Here is a 17,087-nt window from a genome sequence, read left to right on the forward strand (position 1 = left end):
TGTTTATTTTTCATGTTATACATGAGGTGCTAATATCAATTATTATTGATTTTATCGTGGATCGTGTATTGTATTGCTAATCACATTGTAACTCACTAATAATTATCATCGTTTCATGGGGTACATCGTAGTCCTTGTAAAATGACGGCCCACGATTTTATAGTTTGCAATGAACTTATAATTTTGATGGTATCAATATGTGGTCAATGATCTTATAATTTGAACTTTTTTAAAAAAAACCTATAATACACCTTATTGTATGATTAATACGTCCCTTGGTAAACTTTAAGATATTATAATCTGTTAAGACTTTTGTTTTTGGGTTTAAGAAGAGAGTAAAACATTTCGTTTAAATAGTTCTTATACCTTAAGTAGTACCTAAAATATCAGCTTCTTGCTATAAATTTATTTCTTAATTAGTGCCAAATATATGATTAGTAACTAAAATACCGAATTTAGGGGATATGAATTTTTATTTAGTTTCTAAAATACCGTATTTAGGGGATATGATTTTTTTAATTAGTGCCTAAAATATCGGATTTAGGAGATATTTTTTTTTGGCAGTTTTATGATGCATAAGTAATTACTAATTAATAGCAATCGATTCCTAAAATTTAGTTGATTTACATTCCATAACAGAGAACTTTCTTAAATAGCTTTCCAATTATATGCCTAAAAAAAGTAATGTATAACAAAAATATTTAAAGACAAATACACGTGGCAAAAAATTGTAAAAGATATTACAAAGAATTGACACATCAGCAATTCAATTTGCTCTTGACACATAAGCAAATCCTTATTGCTTTATAGTATTATATAGATATAGATGAATATGTTATGCATGGTTGACTAGCTAGCGTGTGGGTATAGGAGAAAAATAGAAATGTTCAGAATTAGGGAAAGTCCCAAAATATACCGTAATAATAATTCAAGATGTTTGGAAAAAGTTTTAAATTGGATTTCCTAATATATCTCTGTTTGTGAATAGTTCAAACACGATTCGGCGAAAAATTCACCTCTCATTCGTTTGACTTAACTTGTTGTTAGTGAACTAAGATTGGAGGTCAATTATCACACATAGTTCGAGTATTTGACGAGTCGAACTCAAATTAAAATGTATGTGGTTTTTAGGCTTGCAAATTAAAGACACTAAATTATGAAAAATTCCCTTTTCCCTGGGCTCAACAACTATATTTTATTTTCAATATTGTATTAGTAATTGATATATTTGACACTAATTATTCATATAAGTGTGTTTTTTCAAAATCCTTTTAGGCTAAATTATCTAGTTTAGTTCGATTTAGAATTCGACTAAGCTTGTATAACAGGTGCAGCTCAAAGTCTTACTCCAAATTTAGCACTTGAGTTGAGCTCAACATGACCTAACACCTAAGTAATCTGGGTGGAGCTCAAGCTTCAAATTAAGCCTGGTAAATTGAGCTACTAAACTTTCCAACTGGCATCTAATCAGTAGTAATTATTAATTAGTAATATTTGACTGTTGGAGTTGAGACCGCCATGCACCTAATTTGAGTGATCGGAAATTTGCCACCCCCAAGCGACTGGTAAAAAGTGGTCGTAAGTTTGTGACATATGGCAGTCGGAGTCAGTGGAAGAGGTCGGTAACCGGAAAGTTACAACCGCCTTTAACATTCGAGCGACTATAACAGTTATCTATACCAGTTCTACACATGAAATCGTATTTGGACAAGTAGTAACAGACTAACAATTAAGCTGGTTGAGAAGGATTTGGTTGTACCACGTCGGATTTAAAATGGTTGTAGGGGATATTTTCTACAGTTATTGCTGCACTTGAAGGCCAACCTCCCAAGGTGGCAAAGCAATGCTCAATTGTCGCCAGATAATCTCACTGACTTTTGTTCCAACCGTAGAATCCTCACTCATAATTCCAGACTGTTATATCAAAACCTCTCTCTCAACACCATTTCAGCTCCTGCCAATCCTTCCTCAGCGCAAACATTTTAGAGAAAACATAAGCTAAACACAATAAGGTATTAGATTGCTGCAGCTTTTTCGGTTTCTGCAATAACAGACTAGTACAAAAGGTCTCAAAACTCACCTCTTTAATTTACTTGGAGGAGTGATCAATAAATGCATCTTTTTGTTAAGTATTGAAGAATTGTATTTACAAATGATACTGGGTAACTGGGGGAGTGCCGCCATGTACAAAAAGAAGGCATAACTATCATGCCCTTAGGTTACGAACTTACGATGTATAAGTAGTAACTATTTCTCTGTACACAAAACGAATGCATGCTATTTCTGCAGCACTTGCTCCGACTTTACAAAAGCCTCAGACAAAGCAGCTCATACCCTTGAAGTAGAAGCAACCTTGCAGCAAAAAAATATGTTAGTTTCTTTCCTTCAAAGCACGAAGATCAGATTGGGTTATCAACGAATGCGATTCACGTGAGCAAATGGCTCAGGAGCTGTTTCTTTTGAAGGTTTCGTGTTTTCTGGAGTTCCGAACACATTCCAAATCCGCAAGGTCTCATCCCCTGCAGAAGCTACAGCAAAGCTATCTGGACTCTGCAACACAAATTCCAAATGATCAGAAAAAAGCACCAAAAAAGAGCTAACCTGAGAGATACTACTAGAAGTTTTACTTTAACAACAAACTAAACTAATGTACCTGAGTCATGAAAAGTACTCTAGAGGTATGCCCATTAAGCTCTGCCATCTTCACCATAGACGGGTATTTCCACAAAGTCAATTGGTTATCGGGAAACCCATGGGAGCTCACCAGCTCACGGTCATTCTTACTCCACAGCAGAGCTGAGACCTGGGACCCAGTATCGACTGAGTTCAAGCATGCACCAGTATGAATATTCCAGAACTTGATGCATTGGTCACTCATGCCACCTCCAGAGGCCAGCATATTACTCTGGAATGGACACCAAGCAAGGGCTTTAACTGCAGCTCTGTGGTCTTGAATCCTGTGCAGCCACTGAGTACTAGAATTTAAACCTGCCATTGATCGATCCCAGATGTGCAGCAAGTTGTCGTTGCCTCCACTAGCTAGATATCGGCCAGAAGGTGACCATCTTATCCCACAAACCTCAAGTCGGTGTCCTCTGTAGGTTTCAATTACATGACCCCGGACCCTCACATCATTGTTGATGATACTACTGTCCACTGATCCACTGGTGAGAATATGATTGTTCCAAGCCAACGAACCAATACGAGCTTGGTGGCCATTACTTAAAGTCCTCAGCTACAAGAGTGAAAATAAAGAGTCCAACAAAAACAAACATGAATTTCCATAAAGCAGACGAAAAAGCAACAAGGACAGGGATGTATTATTTAAAGTTATTCACCTTTTTACAGGCTGTAGAATCCCAGAGCTCAACTTCAGAGTTGTTCAAGCCAATGGCAATATGACAACCATCAGGCGCCCAGCTCACACTCGTCACTGGGCCTTTATCATCAGATATGGACACAAGTTCTGATGTAGCATGTGTGGATGCATCCCAAAGGTATACAGAATTTTCAAGAGCAATAGCAAGAACATTGCTCTTACCCCAATCCAGAAGATTCAAGTAGTAGTCATCTATCAAACCGGGGCAATCCAATGTACGCTCTGAAGTCTGTTATATAATTGAGAAATCAAGATTAGGTTCAAGCAAAGATCTAAAAAGCGCGGAGCATACAAAGACAATAGGAACTTTGAGTCTAAAGCATATATGTCAGCACTTCAATATTTAAAAAAAGTGTCCACGCCAAATACTTTATGTAACAATCACATCACAAATAAGTCACTGGATTTTTCAATGCAATGCCTCATGATACCATATGTCAGAATGATCATAAGATTAATTCATGTTTTCTTTTTGTTTCGGCTTCTCTTAAGAACTTAGGAAAACTGGTGACAATAGGTGGTCTTTTATCATATGCTAAAACGGATCAAATAATCCAATACTAGAAGTTCAACTAACTCGTAATTATTGAGTAAAGACTTCAAGAAAAAGCTGTAAAGATCATAATAGAAAATCACATCTAATTAGAAAAAAACAAAAAAAGCAAACCATCCATGATCTACCATTTTGCCAAAAAAAAAAAAACCCAAATTTCACAGCAGGAAGTTGTCTCCAAAGTTACCATAGATAAGTTTTCTGAAGTGTTCCTCAAAGTTTAGAGTTTTCAAAACAAAAAAAAGTTTAACGCACACGGTTACCCACTATAATTTCCAAAAAGAAAGATACAAAAACCAGTAAGTTTCATACTTCATGATTGTTTTCCTTCTTTCATAGAATAGAAATGTGCAATAATCGACACAGAAACGAAACAAATCTATGATTTCTGATCAACATAAGCCACATAAACAACATAATTTTTCAACTAATGCATCATTATACCATAGCATACGAAAAATCATAGTATATAGTATATGAAGTTTATATGCATAAAATAACCAATTAGATGACATGATGAAAGGAGAGTCATAACTCATAATTACAGAGCATAGTTTATATACCTGAGGAATACGACGTCGTCTATGATTAACAACAAAAGCATGATCCAAGTCAAGTTGATTGGTGGTACAGGGAATTGGTGCAGGTGGTTTGTTGCTGAATGCAAGAATTCTGGACCTGTTCATGCCGAATACTTCCTTCATACGCTTCCGGTACGCCTCCTTCGATGGCGAAGAAATAGAATTCTCCTTCCACCCTTCCGTCAGCATGTAATGCGCATAGTCAAAATCCATAGCTGATCTGTTTGGGATGAATCTATCCAACTGTTTCATTCAAAAAGATAAAAAGTTTTTGAATTCAGATTTTAGAAACTTCATTTTCGACAGAATTTAATATTCGAAAAAAAAGAAAGAGAAATCAAGTTATCCTTACGTTTTCTTTGGTTCGATTGTGAGCCAAATTGTAACGAATGTGACTTGACATGGTGAGGAATTGCGGAATTCTTCAGGATTTCGACGAGAAATAAAACCCTAAAATCGGAAAAACAAACAGAAACAACAACAACAACAACTAAAATCAAGAAAAATGAAAATTGCAGAAATAACGTAAAGAAAAACAGAGATAGAGTGAAACAGATGACCGCGTTTGCGATGATGATATCACAATTGGCAACAACAATGGCGTCACGAGCGGTAGATGAGAGAGAAAGTGAAAGATTTTTAGCGAAGTGTCGATTGACAGAGATGAAGAAGATGATCGATGAAGATGGAGTGAGAAAAGAATTGGGGGAGATTGTTCAGATAAATTCAACCTAAAAAGTAAAAACACAAAGGCGCGCTTCTTTTTAACCGACTTACGACTGCTACGGCTACTTGGCAAAGTTCCAAGATCTCTGTTATCTACTCTATTGAGAAATGATAAACATCTGCTTTCTCGGTTTCATAATACAAGTCCCTTTTCCTTTTGAAGTGTTTCAAAATATAGATTATATTTCTATTTTCAATCAATAATTATATCTAAAATACTCTTATAAAAATAATTTAATTCTCAAAAACTTCTCACAATTTCAGCTTCCAATTCACCATTATTAATGATAAAACTAGTTATTAGGCTCGGGCTACGCCCCAAAAAAGAACAAATTTCATTTATTAATATTGTACTTTAAAATGATTATAATAAATACAACTTGGTCTAGTAGTTAAAACTTCAGTAATATGAACTTGAGGTCACGGAATCAAAACCTATATTATGCAATTTCTAAATTTTTTTATTGTACTTCCTCCGTAACAAAAAAAAATGCAAACATTTGCCATTTTTGGGGTGTAACACAAAAATTGCAACAATTTCATTTCTTACTATTTTAGGTAAGTTTTTAAGTATGAAATTGCCAAAATGCCCCCAATTATGAAGATTAAACAACATTAACAACTAAACTTAAAAAATACTAACACTAATTATTTCACCCTAATTTAACATCATCAACCTTCCTCCACTGCTGACCTCACCAACCACCACTTGCCAAGCTGCCACCAGCGCCAACCACCCAGTGCCTACCTCACCACCAACCGTCGATCTCACCGCCAACCGCCAAATCGATCGCCACAAGCACCAAATCGAAAGCCACAAGCACCTACTTCCACCACCACAATCATACCACCAAATCGAACGCGATTTCGTGGTTTGACTTGCGAATCTTCTAGGCTTGATTTCGTTCGTTTTCGTTTAATTTTCTAGGTTTGATTTCGTTCGAAATTTCTAGGTTTGATTTTGATCGGTTTTCTGGGTTTGATTTTGTTCGAATCTTCTGGGTTTGCTGTTTGAATTTTCTGGGTTCGAATTTTCTGGGTTTGTTGTTCGAATTTTCTGAGTTTGTTGTTCGAATTTTCTGGGCGCTCGTGGCAGTGGGTGGTGGGGAAATGTTCCCTCGTTCGTGCCGACAAAACCACTGCAGGTGGTGGGCAAAGGTAAGCGGGTGGCGATTTGGATTTGATTTGAATGTCGATTTGGGTAGAAATAAGGTGGTGGTAATGAAGGTGTTGTACGTTCTGGTGGTTGTGGTAGCAGTGGTGGTTGCGGTGGTAGTGGTGGCAGTGGTGGTTGCGGTGGTTGTGGTGACTGGTGAAGGTGGTCCGGTGGTGGTCGTGGTGGTTGGTATGGTGGTCAGTTTTGACCCACTTTCTCTCTCCTTACAAGTCTAATCATACCACTAATACTCTAACCAAACCCCTAATATTCCATTAGGAAAAACTCCATAGGAGTCCGTGTCGAGAGGAAATGTTGCAATCTTTTTGTTACGGAGGAAATATATAGATTACATGAATTAAAACTCATTTATCGAGAGTTCCACGAAGCACCGTTCTTTATTTAGGAACACCTTTTAATATATTTACTAATATTTGGGTCTGGGCGTTGCTCCAGGTTGGTATTATATCTCCTACTTGATATGCATTTTTTTCATTCCTGCTAAAATATATTAAGGAAAACTTAACATTTAAAAGGTACAAATATAATAATGTGAACATTTAAAGCATGATTAAAAGTTGGTTGAGATGGTAATTGTGTCATGTATAATAGTAAGAGATCACGGGTTCAAATATTGTTGCAAGCTAGTTTTACTTTTGTTAATTGACATGACTTTTTGTACACGTTGGACAATTCTGGTGGAGTAACAGAGGTGCCACGTGACGTGTATACATTGACACGCACGCCTTTTAATATATTTGTATAGATATAAATGGCCGGAACCTTTTACCTCATTAAACTCCTATACACATTAAACCATGCAACATTAATGTTTATTTTTATTTTTGTTAGAAAGATAAATATAATTTAAGTGTTTCCCAATATAAATGAATCTTTTTATTCAAATAAAACAAGATTCCACATTACCTTAATTCCCTTGTAAAAACATAATCAATACTTATATTATGGGACGGATGGAGTAATTGCTAGATGTTAGTAAAGGTAATATTATTAATCTACATCCTATAAAAAAATTATCAATGTACCTGGAACAATAATGCTAAAGTTGTCAATCAAATAAAAAGGTAACCTCGAAAAATGTAATGCTAACAATTAGCGTTCATGCAACTACAAATAGTATTCGTGTAAATGTAAAATAGTGTTTATGCAACTGAGAAGTCATGTTCATGGAATATAAATTGTGTTTATGCAATACAACTAGAATAAGGTTAAGTTGTCAGTCTAACAAAAAGGTGACCTCGTATAATGGGATATAAACAATTATTGTTCATGAAATTACAAATAGTGTTGATGTATCGCAAATAGCGTTTATGCAAAATATTGTTCATGAAATATAAAGGAAAAATTGATTCTAATAATCCGACCTTTGGATCGTTTGCTTAAATTAAATTCACATTTTGATATTTTACAATAATCCAACCTTTAGCATAATCCGCTCATTTTGAACCGTAACATGTTGAATGAGGTTGATGACCAATAGAATAATGGGTTAATTGGACATGTGTCTTGTTCTAATCTATTCTAATTTAATTTATTAATATTAATTTTACTTAACTTAACTAAAACAAATAACCACTAACCACACAACCAATACTGCCAACCACCCCCGTTTTGCCTACACCACCAAACCTCTGCAGATTACCCCTTCATACCCCTCTATGAGACCATGGCCCCACTGACCGCCCCCTTCCCACCCACCTCATTCGACCACCTCTCCTTACCCCCTTGCGAACACCACCACTCTCGATCGAAACCACCTTGTGCCCTGCGATCTTCCCCACCTGCGGAACAGTTCATCACCACGATTTTAAATCGTCATCAATTCATCACCACCATCTTGAACATCTAATATTTTTATTTGCTACATGTTAGTCAAGGGTTAAGTTGTCAATGTACATGGGATAATAAAGATAAAGTTGTCAATTAATCAAAAAGTTGGCATTGGAAAATGCGATGGGAATACTTGAGTAATTTGGTTATCTCCTGAAATGCCAAAATAACCCTATGTAGTTAGTTATAAGTTGTCAAAATAAAATTTTAAAGCTATTTTTTCTACCAATACTCCTTCACTCTATATTCATTCGGTATAATTTTCTTGAATGGATATATCTTTTACCTTTGCTACATTTCTTTATTAGGTAACCATGGCTTATCCAAAAAGTACAAATATTCCCTTAATTTTGTCATCTTCCTATATACAACTCTCAAATATTTGTTGTTTTCCTATGAAGTTATGTCTACACTATAGCTTTTTACCTTTCCTAAAAACTTGTGCCTACAAAATGTAGCAAGCGTAGAAAGGAGTGTGTTTTTTGTATATCAACACACACATTACGTGCATATATTAGACTACTTAATCATTAGTAGAAGCCACAGATGTTAAGAGGGTGAGTATCTTGGGCACAAGTCGAAATGTAGTCAAAGAAGTACGATGTGGAATAGAGATTAAAGAATTAATTAGCAACACTGAAGAACCTGATAGCTTACAATTTAGTGTTCATTGGATAGTAAATATATGCTTAAAAGTATTAAGCCATTATACTTCTTGGTTAACATAATATACACATATTGTAGATTGGTGATTGAACAAGTTCAAATGTTAAGACAACTCAATAAAAAAAAAATAGAAATTAGTGAAATACATAAGTCATACAACTTATAGATATTGTCTATTTGGTGACAAACTTATGTTCAAAATTGCCCTAGTAATACATCTATTTGCCTATAACAAATGCACATATATGTGACTTATATGGATCATTTTTTTATCACTTTCTCCATTGTGACCTCTCTTTGGTATATCAATGAGGTTTCTTCTTGGTTCAATGTGATCATAAGTCACACCCTTATTTTAGAACCGCTCGAACGCCCTAAATCACAAAAAAATGTGATTAATAAGTTCATATTCTTTATTTGAAGTATATGGAAAGAAAGAAATTATATTGCTTTCCAGCAAGAAAAGTGGAATGTTTACAGAGTCTTTCATAAGGCCAATTTCGTCCATAAGGAGCGGAGTATTCGAACTACATCGACGGTTTACAATCTACCGACTCCCCTCATTCAGAGCAATACACCTCCCCCCTCCCCCCCCAATCCTTCAAACTCAACTTTTGATGGTTCGCGAAGAGTTCATCTGCAACATTAGGTGTTATAATCCGAAATCACTTTGGTAATTTAAACAAGGCATCCACTTACAACCTAGGCATTGCTCCTATTCATATTACTGAGGCTTTAGTTTTCCACCACCGCCTCATTTCAGCCCTCAACTCAAGCATCGAGCATATTTTCATTGAATGGGATAATCTTCTCGTTATCAATGCAATTAAAGAAGTTTGGATTCCTCCCTAACAGATAGCTCACATTAATCATGATATCCGAGTACTACTCAACAGCTTGCACTCATGGCATATCAGACACATCTTGCACGAGGCGAATAAATCAACATATTAGATAGCTAATGTAGGCCATTTTGTAGATTCTTATTTTGATATCCATCTTTGTAATAAGTCAATCCTCTCCTCCATCCTTGTAAACGGTGCATTAAGACTTCTTCTCGTACGGAGGGTCTCCTAATGTTATTTTTCTTGTCTTATAAAAAAATGTTAATTCACTTAGATTTACAATACATTAATAGCTCGTGACAAGACACTGAGTAAAACTATCTATTTCATGATAGCAATATATTCAACCAACTATATGTAGATGCACAGTTTGTGAAAAGTAATATGAACTTGTTGGGGGGGGAAAATGATATTGAACATGTATGATTACCAATAATGACAACTTACTTTTTAAGTTTTAACTAGTGCTGAATTGAAAAGTTTCTTCAAATACGCATATAAGTTATACAACAATTTATCTATATGCATTTCCATGACGAATCTTCTAATATCTATACTAATATATTAAAAGGCGTGCGTAAACCAGAAACGGTGCCACATGGCGCTCTCCCTAGAGAGTTTTAGTTCATGTAATCCATGTACAATAAAAAAATTAGAAATTGCATAGTATAGGTTTTGATCCCGTGACCTCAAGTTCATGAACTAAAGTTTTAACCACTAGACCAAGTTGTATTTAGTGCTATTATATCAAAGTACAATACTAATAAATGAAATTTTTCTTACCCGGGGCATAGCCTGGCCTAATAACTAGTTTTTAATTACAAAACACGCTAAAATTCCACAACAAATTTAACTATCAACAAGTGCGTGTTCCATTTTGAACTGAAAAAGAAATCACGATTTTTTTCGAACCACTAGTCTTTTAATGATTAGATACAAATTTGTCAATTTAAAAGTCAACTAATGAACTCAAATTTACTTTTAAATGAATAGAATAAAAAAGAGAGAATATATAAAGGAAAATACCTAAGAAATAAATGAGGAGGGGGAAATAGTTGCACTAGATGTGATCAATATTATCCCAAGACGAAAAATAACGGGTTTTGGGCATACTAATATTTCGGTCCGAAATTAGGACAAAAAAGCGGGCTTTAAACAACTCAATTTCGGAATTTTAGGCTAAATTTGGGGTCGATCTAGAAAACACGAGATTTGGCTCAATAAATTTGGCCGGAGGTTTTGGCCCAGACACATGCCAAATTTTTTCAGCTAAAGCTCGACGCATAATCACCTCTAACTATACATGTATAACACCCCGACAATTCTCTACATTCCAAAATACTTTTTTAATATAGAACTTAGAGTATTATCAAAGCATTATCGCCCGTGTGATAACATATCGACTTATTCAGAATTTTGCAGCGGACATAATAAGAATAAATAACTTTGAAAATAAAACTTAGTCGACCAAAAGTCAAACCAACATAAAGTCAAAAGTCAACCACAAATGTAAAAGTCAACTATAGAATAATGAAGTCAACACAAGCTCTCCGTGACTTTCCGAACCCATGATGCATAATCTTCAAACCTGTGATAGACAATGCTCAATTAATCTCGAGAGACCGCTCACTAAATGGCTCGTCACAGAATCAATAAGGCATAGCCATGATCAACACATACACATGAAGCACGTAATTAGCAAAGTTGAGTACTACATAGCTAGTAAATAAATATAAAACCTAACATCATACTAATAAACATTAAGCATGGATAAATAATAATATAATAACATAGCAGATTACTTTTACTGAACTAGACTCCACAACTTATAAGTTAATTAATTTAGATGGAATAGGCAATGGAAAGAGTTGTCCAAACCAAACCAGTCTTCAATCTAGAATACGAAGTACGGGCGCGACTCTGTACTCTCCTAACCTACAATATCGAGGAACTTTTTAAATAAAAATAGGACATGGTGATCAATCCGGTCCCAAGAAAAGCCATGGGCTATCACCATATATTCTAACTCATACTAGTCCAACACTTCAGACACGCACAAGTTTAAAGCTATTACTATTCACTTCCGCTTTAAGTGATTAACAAATTATCAAAGTAATCATCAAAGATGCATAAACTCCCATTTTTATCTTAGGATTAGATAAGGTGATCATCAGCTTAACAACCCAATTAAAAATAGTTTCAATATTAAATTCATAACCTTTATTTATTTGTTGATCCAAGTCAACAACCAAACCAACCTCTCATAGGTGAATAACCAACTTACCAAATAAGGACATAAGTCCTCATAAAGTACTTAAATAATCCAAAGGGAAGAACATGATCCAATTCATGATCCAATACCAACATAATTATTAATCCATCATGTGAATTAATAAAATAAAATTTTCGAATCCCATATACTTACATCAATCATGCATACAAACATAATGTCATCATCATAACCAACATGCTTCACACAACGGCATAAAACATGCAAATTCAATTGAATATAAAATCACATATGAAATATAAATAGTTGTTTATGCATGATACTACATAAATCCCATCCTTCGGACATTATATTTATCCAACCCACACATAGGGTGTACGTATCTTGTGTAGACAAAGTTCGCGCCCACTTTAACAAGCTTAAAAGTCGCCTAAAGAGAATTCTCCGCCTACCAATAATCAACATAACCACCAATCAATATTGCATGAATTTCCAGCAATATTAACATACTTTAAACCCTCTTTGAAAGTGTGTTAAAACTTTTCCCATCGTCAAAACTTCAATTATTAACACACCCTAGTATAAAATCCTTAAAAACTCATAATTTAATTTTAAAAACTCCATCATAAGCATACTAATGATAAAATTTTCAGCAACTTATAATTTATTAAAAACCCTTTCAAAACATACTTTAACAATATCAAAATCATAAGAGTAATCAATTTCATAAACTATAATAGACTACTATGATTTTCAAACTATAAACCCTAAAAATTCATGCTTTGATACTTAAAACCTTAATTTAAACATAATATATAAATCTGTAATTTAATTACTTCATTATATAAATTACATAATTCGAAATTTATATTCAAATCATCAAACTACAACTTTAATCATAAACACAATAAAACAATCCTTAAAAATATAAACTTTGCATTAAATAAAACTAGAGAAGGAAGAAAATAACCAAAGCAGAAGAGGGAGAAACCGGCGACAAGGGGTGGCGCTGGTGGTTGGCGGTGGCCAGTGCCTGCCGTCGACAGTGGTCTGAAGGGATGAAGGGAGAAACCGGGAGAGAGAGAAGAAAAGAGAGAGAGAAAAGAACGGAAGGGGAGCCGAAAAATTAGGGGAAGGAAGAGAGAGAAAATAGAGTGTGGGAAATTTTTGGGGTTTATATAGTTATTCCTTTTTGGGCTTAGAAAAAGATGTTTGGGCTTTAATAATATTTAATGGTTGGGTGATTTGCATAGTTGGATTCCTCTAACCCTGTAATCCCCCGCAAATGTATGGATTTTATAAATATATATATAAATATATATATAAATATATATATAAATATATATATATTATATATATATATATATATATATATATATATATTTATTTATATTTAAATATAATTTAATTTAAAATAATTTATTTAAAAGGTTGACTAGTTTGAAAGTCAAAGGAATTATTTTAAGAATTTAAGGAAGTTAAAATATTTTGTTAAGGCATGCTTTGAAAAATATTTAGAATACTTTTTGGATTTGAAAAAGGAGTTTAAATTAAATGGGCTTGACCGCTTGAGGAATCCAAGTACTAATTAGACTAGGAGAAGCGACTTCTAGTGGTGTTAGGACTTTAGGAGTTCTATTCATCAATCATATTCATTATTCAACTCTACTTAAAACCCAATTTCCTTTTCCTAAGCCCAAAAGAAAAACATACCTATAAATATCTTGAACCCAAATATTTTACCCACACAAAAACTTTCTCTCTCCTCCCTCCCACATAGAACCGGCGGCCATAGTTTTCTTTCTCCTCTTTCACGTCATTCGTTCTTTATTCTTTTCTTCTCTTCCAAGGAACACTTTCTTCCTCAACAAGAAATCCACTTCACACCACCATCACCGCCGACCACCACCGGGTTGGTGCCGCCGCTTCTATCTTCACGCTGGCGCCTTTTTGTCTTCTTTCATTCTTTGTGTTGGTTTGATTAGTTTTCTTCCTCCTCAAATTTTAATTAAAGATTATGCTTTTATGATTTGTTTTAGTACTAATTATATTTAGAAGCTTTAATTTACCATTTTAAGGATGAATTTATGATTATATAAATTATGTATTGAAAGAATAAAAATTAAAATTTGATTATTATGTTTAAATTGGATTTTTTAATTATCAAAACATGGATTTTTAGGGTGTTAAACTATGAAATTGATTAAATTTGTGAATTTAAGCATGTTTAAGTACGTTTAAAGGGAGTTTTAATAAATTATATGTTGCTGGAATTTTAGTAAGGTTGTTTATTATTTACTATGTAGTATTCAGCTTTGTTGACTACATGTTTTGTTTGAATGTATTGATCATGGCTTTGCCTTATTGATCCTGTGATGATCCATTCTTGGTGAGCAGTTTCTCTAGTGCATTGACATCTACAGGTGTGCAGATGATACGTCATGGCATTCGGAAATGGAGAGCTTGTGTGGCATATTGATTTATTTATAGTTCTATAGATAGTACATTTATATTTAAGTTTGGTTTGAAGCATTAGTAGAATAAATGCTTGTTGTTGCGATAAAAAAGTGGCATATTGCTGCGATTTTGGGTGCGCAACAATTAAGGGGGCAGCAATAGGTAAATAATATATTGCTGCGATTTTTAACCGCATCAATATTTCAATATTGCTGCAATTTCTAGAACAAAACCGCATCAATATTATTATTTTATATCAGAAAAAATCCAGTATATTGCCGCGGTTTCTAGCCAAAACTACAGCAATATGACCTGGTACGGACATTTTATTTTTTTTGCATTTGCCAATTAAATTTGAAATATTAAAACCAAACAACTAACATATTCACTATCCATTAAATTCGCAGACAAACAGAAGATAAAATGTTCATTAATATATAAAGATGAAAAATCTAATTACATCAATATTACAAAAGAATAAAATGTAAAATAGAAAAGCAAAATTAAAAAACAGTTACAAGTAAATGACTAATAAAAACAAATAATACTAAAAAAATAAAAAAACAGAAAATAAAAAAGAAATCTAACTACAAACTGAACTTAAGAAACGAAAAAAAAAAACGAAAAAAAAACAAAAAATTATGAAAACAAAAAAACGAAAAAAAAATAGAAATTGCGTCGTTGTTGTCGTTGAACGAAGAATGAAGCGCGAATCGACGAGGAAGACGAACAGACGAGGACGAGAGACAAACGACGTTAGCGGGGAGATGAAGGATGAGGACGAGAGACAAACAGACGAGGGAGACGAACGACGTCGGCGAGCAGATGAACGAACCTCGCCGGAGCAGATGAACGAACCTTCGCAATCGAAACCTTTTTTCTTTGTCAGCCTCGGCGGGAAGATGATCGAACAATATCTCCGTTAACTTTTTCGACGACATTATTAATATTAATTAAATTTTATACTTCTTTTAATACACAAAATCGAATTATATTGACTTAAAAAAAATGTTCAGGCACCTAAATTAGGTTCCCGAACCTGTGGTCAGGCGCCTAAATTAGGTGCCCAACCACAGGTACAGGCGCCTGGTGCCCGAACCTGTGGTCAGGCGCCCAACCACAGGTACATGCACCTTATTTAGGTGCTTGTACCTGTGGTTGGGCGCCTAATTTAGGTGCCTGACCACAGGTTCGGGCACCTAATTTAGGTGCCTAGATACTTTTTTTTAAGTCAATATAGTCTGATTTTGTATATTAAAAAAATTATAAAATTTCATTAATATTAATAATGCAATAATGTGGCCGGAAAATTAGTCGGAAAAGTTGTCGGAGTTATTGTCGCCGGAAAAATTGCCGGAGTTTTTGATGGGAGATCCTTGTTGATGAAAGAGATGTAGTGGGGGAGTGACGGAGAGTGAAGGAGAGTGCAAGAGAGTGGGATAGTGAGTGTTAAAGTATAAATACATGTATATGTATTTATACAGGGCGTTAGTAGGAAAATCCAGGGCGGCATTTACCAAACAGAATGTTTTTGGTACAACTAGCCACACCATATTAAATGGTGTGGCCATGCGCGTGTATTGTACGAACATAACAAAACTTTCACGGTTTTAGGAACTATCTAAAACACAGTAGTAGAAAAAAAATTCCTTGAATTTTACAGCCCAAAAACAATCAAAAGGAAGTATAATTGGTTCTCTCACTTTTAATATTCTCAATCTTCTCTCTCTTCTTTTATTCTCAATTTTCTCACTCTTATTCAATTCATTCGATTTTTTCACTTATCATTTAAATTAATAAAAAAAACACAATATCTTCATGATTTAGAGGAACAATAATTATGTTGAAATCGAAGGAGGATGAATATGAAGGATGTAATATGTGTTGATGTAGTTGCAAAAGGTGTTTCGTCATGGCTGATAGTCGAGAAGTGTCAACGGTGATGGCTATAGGTCTGATTCAATATGGAAGTTGGAAACTGTTGGAATTTTGAAGAGGTTTGCTTCAATAGATTCAAGATAAGAATCAATCACTTATTAGTTATCTAAGGGAATTGAGTTTGATATTGAATTTTCAAATTTGGATTTTTTTCTCTCTCTCCTCAGTTATCTAAGGCGACGATTGTGGTGGAGGAAGAGAGAGGAGATTTGAGTTTTTTTTTTTTATTTTTCATTAGTAAAAGTAATCCCTTATAATTACAAAAAGTAACCTCCAATTCAGTAAAAGTAACCTCTTATAATTATAAAAAGTAACCCCTATTCACTGCAGAAGTAACCCTTTATAATTACAAAAGTAACCCCTTATAATTACAAAAAGTAACCCTTTATAATTACAAAAAGTAACCTCTATTTATTGTAGAAGTAACCCCTTATAATTAAAAAGTAACCCCTAATTTCAATAAAAGTAACCCCTTATAGTTACAAAAGTAACACCTACTTTTAGTAGAAGTAACTCCTTAACATTACAAAAAGTAACCCCTAGTTATAGTAAACGTAACCCCTAATTATAGTAAAAGTATTCCCCTTACAATTACAAAAAGTAACTTATACTTTCAGTAAAAGTAACCCCTATTTATATAAAAAGTAACCCCCTTATAATTACAAAAAGTAATTTATACTTTCAGTAAAAGTAACCCCTTAACAT

The 17,087-nt window shown here is 34.1% G+C and overlaps 1 protein-coding gene across 1 annotated transcript; it reads right to left on the minus strand.

The window, feature by feature from the left end:
• Positions 1-2,102: 2,102 nt before the first annotated feature.
• On the minus strand, positions 2,103-6,700 carry LOC104889092 (cell division cycle 20.1, cofactor of APC complex). The gene is made up of 5 exons (XM_010674233.3): positions 4,866-6,700; positions 4,496-4,756; positions 3,339-3,608; positions 2,654-3,235; positions 2,103-2,550 (listed from the first exon to the last, which is right to left on the minus strand). Exons 1-5 carry the CDS (start codon positions 4,914-4,916, stop codon positions 2,413-2,415), a joined length of 1,302 nt encoding a protein of 433 aa, XP_010672535.2. The 5' UTR covers positions 4,917-6,700; the 3' UTR covers positions 2,103-2,412.
• Positions 6,701-17,087: the final 10,387 nt, after the last annotated feature.

This window comes from Beta vulgaris, chromosome 3, assembly GCF_026745355.1.
Source record: "Beta vulgaris subsp. vulgaris cultivar EL10 chromosome 3, EL10.2, whole genome shotgun sequence".
Classification (NCBI taxonomy): Eukaryota; Viridiplantae; Streptophyta; class Magnoliopsida; order Caryophyllales; family Amaranthaceae; genus Beta; species Beta vulgaris.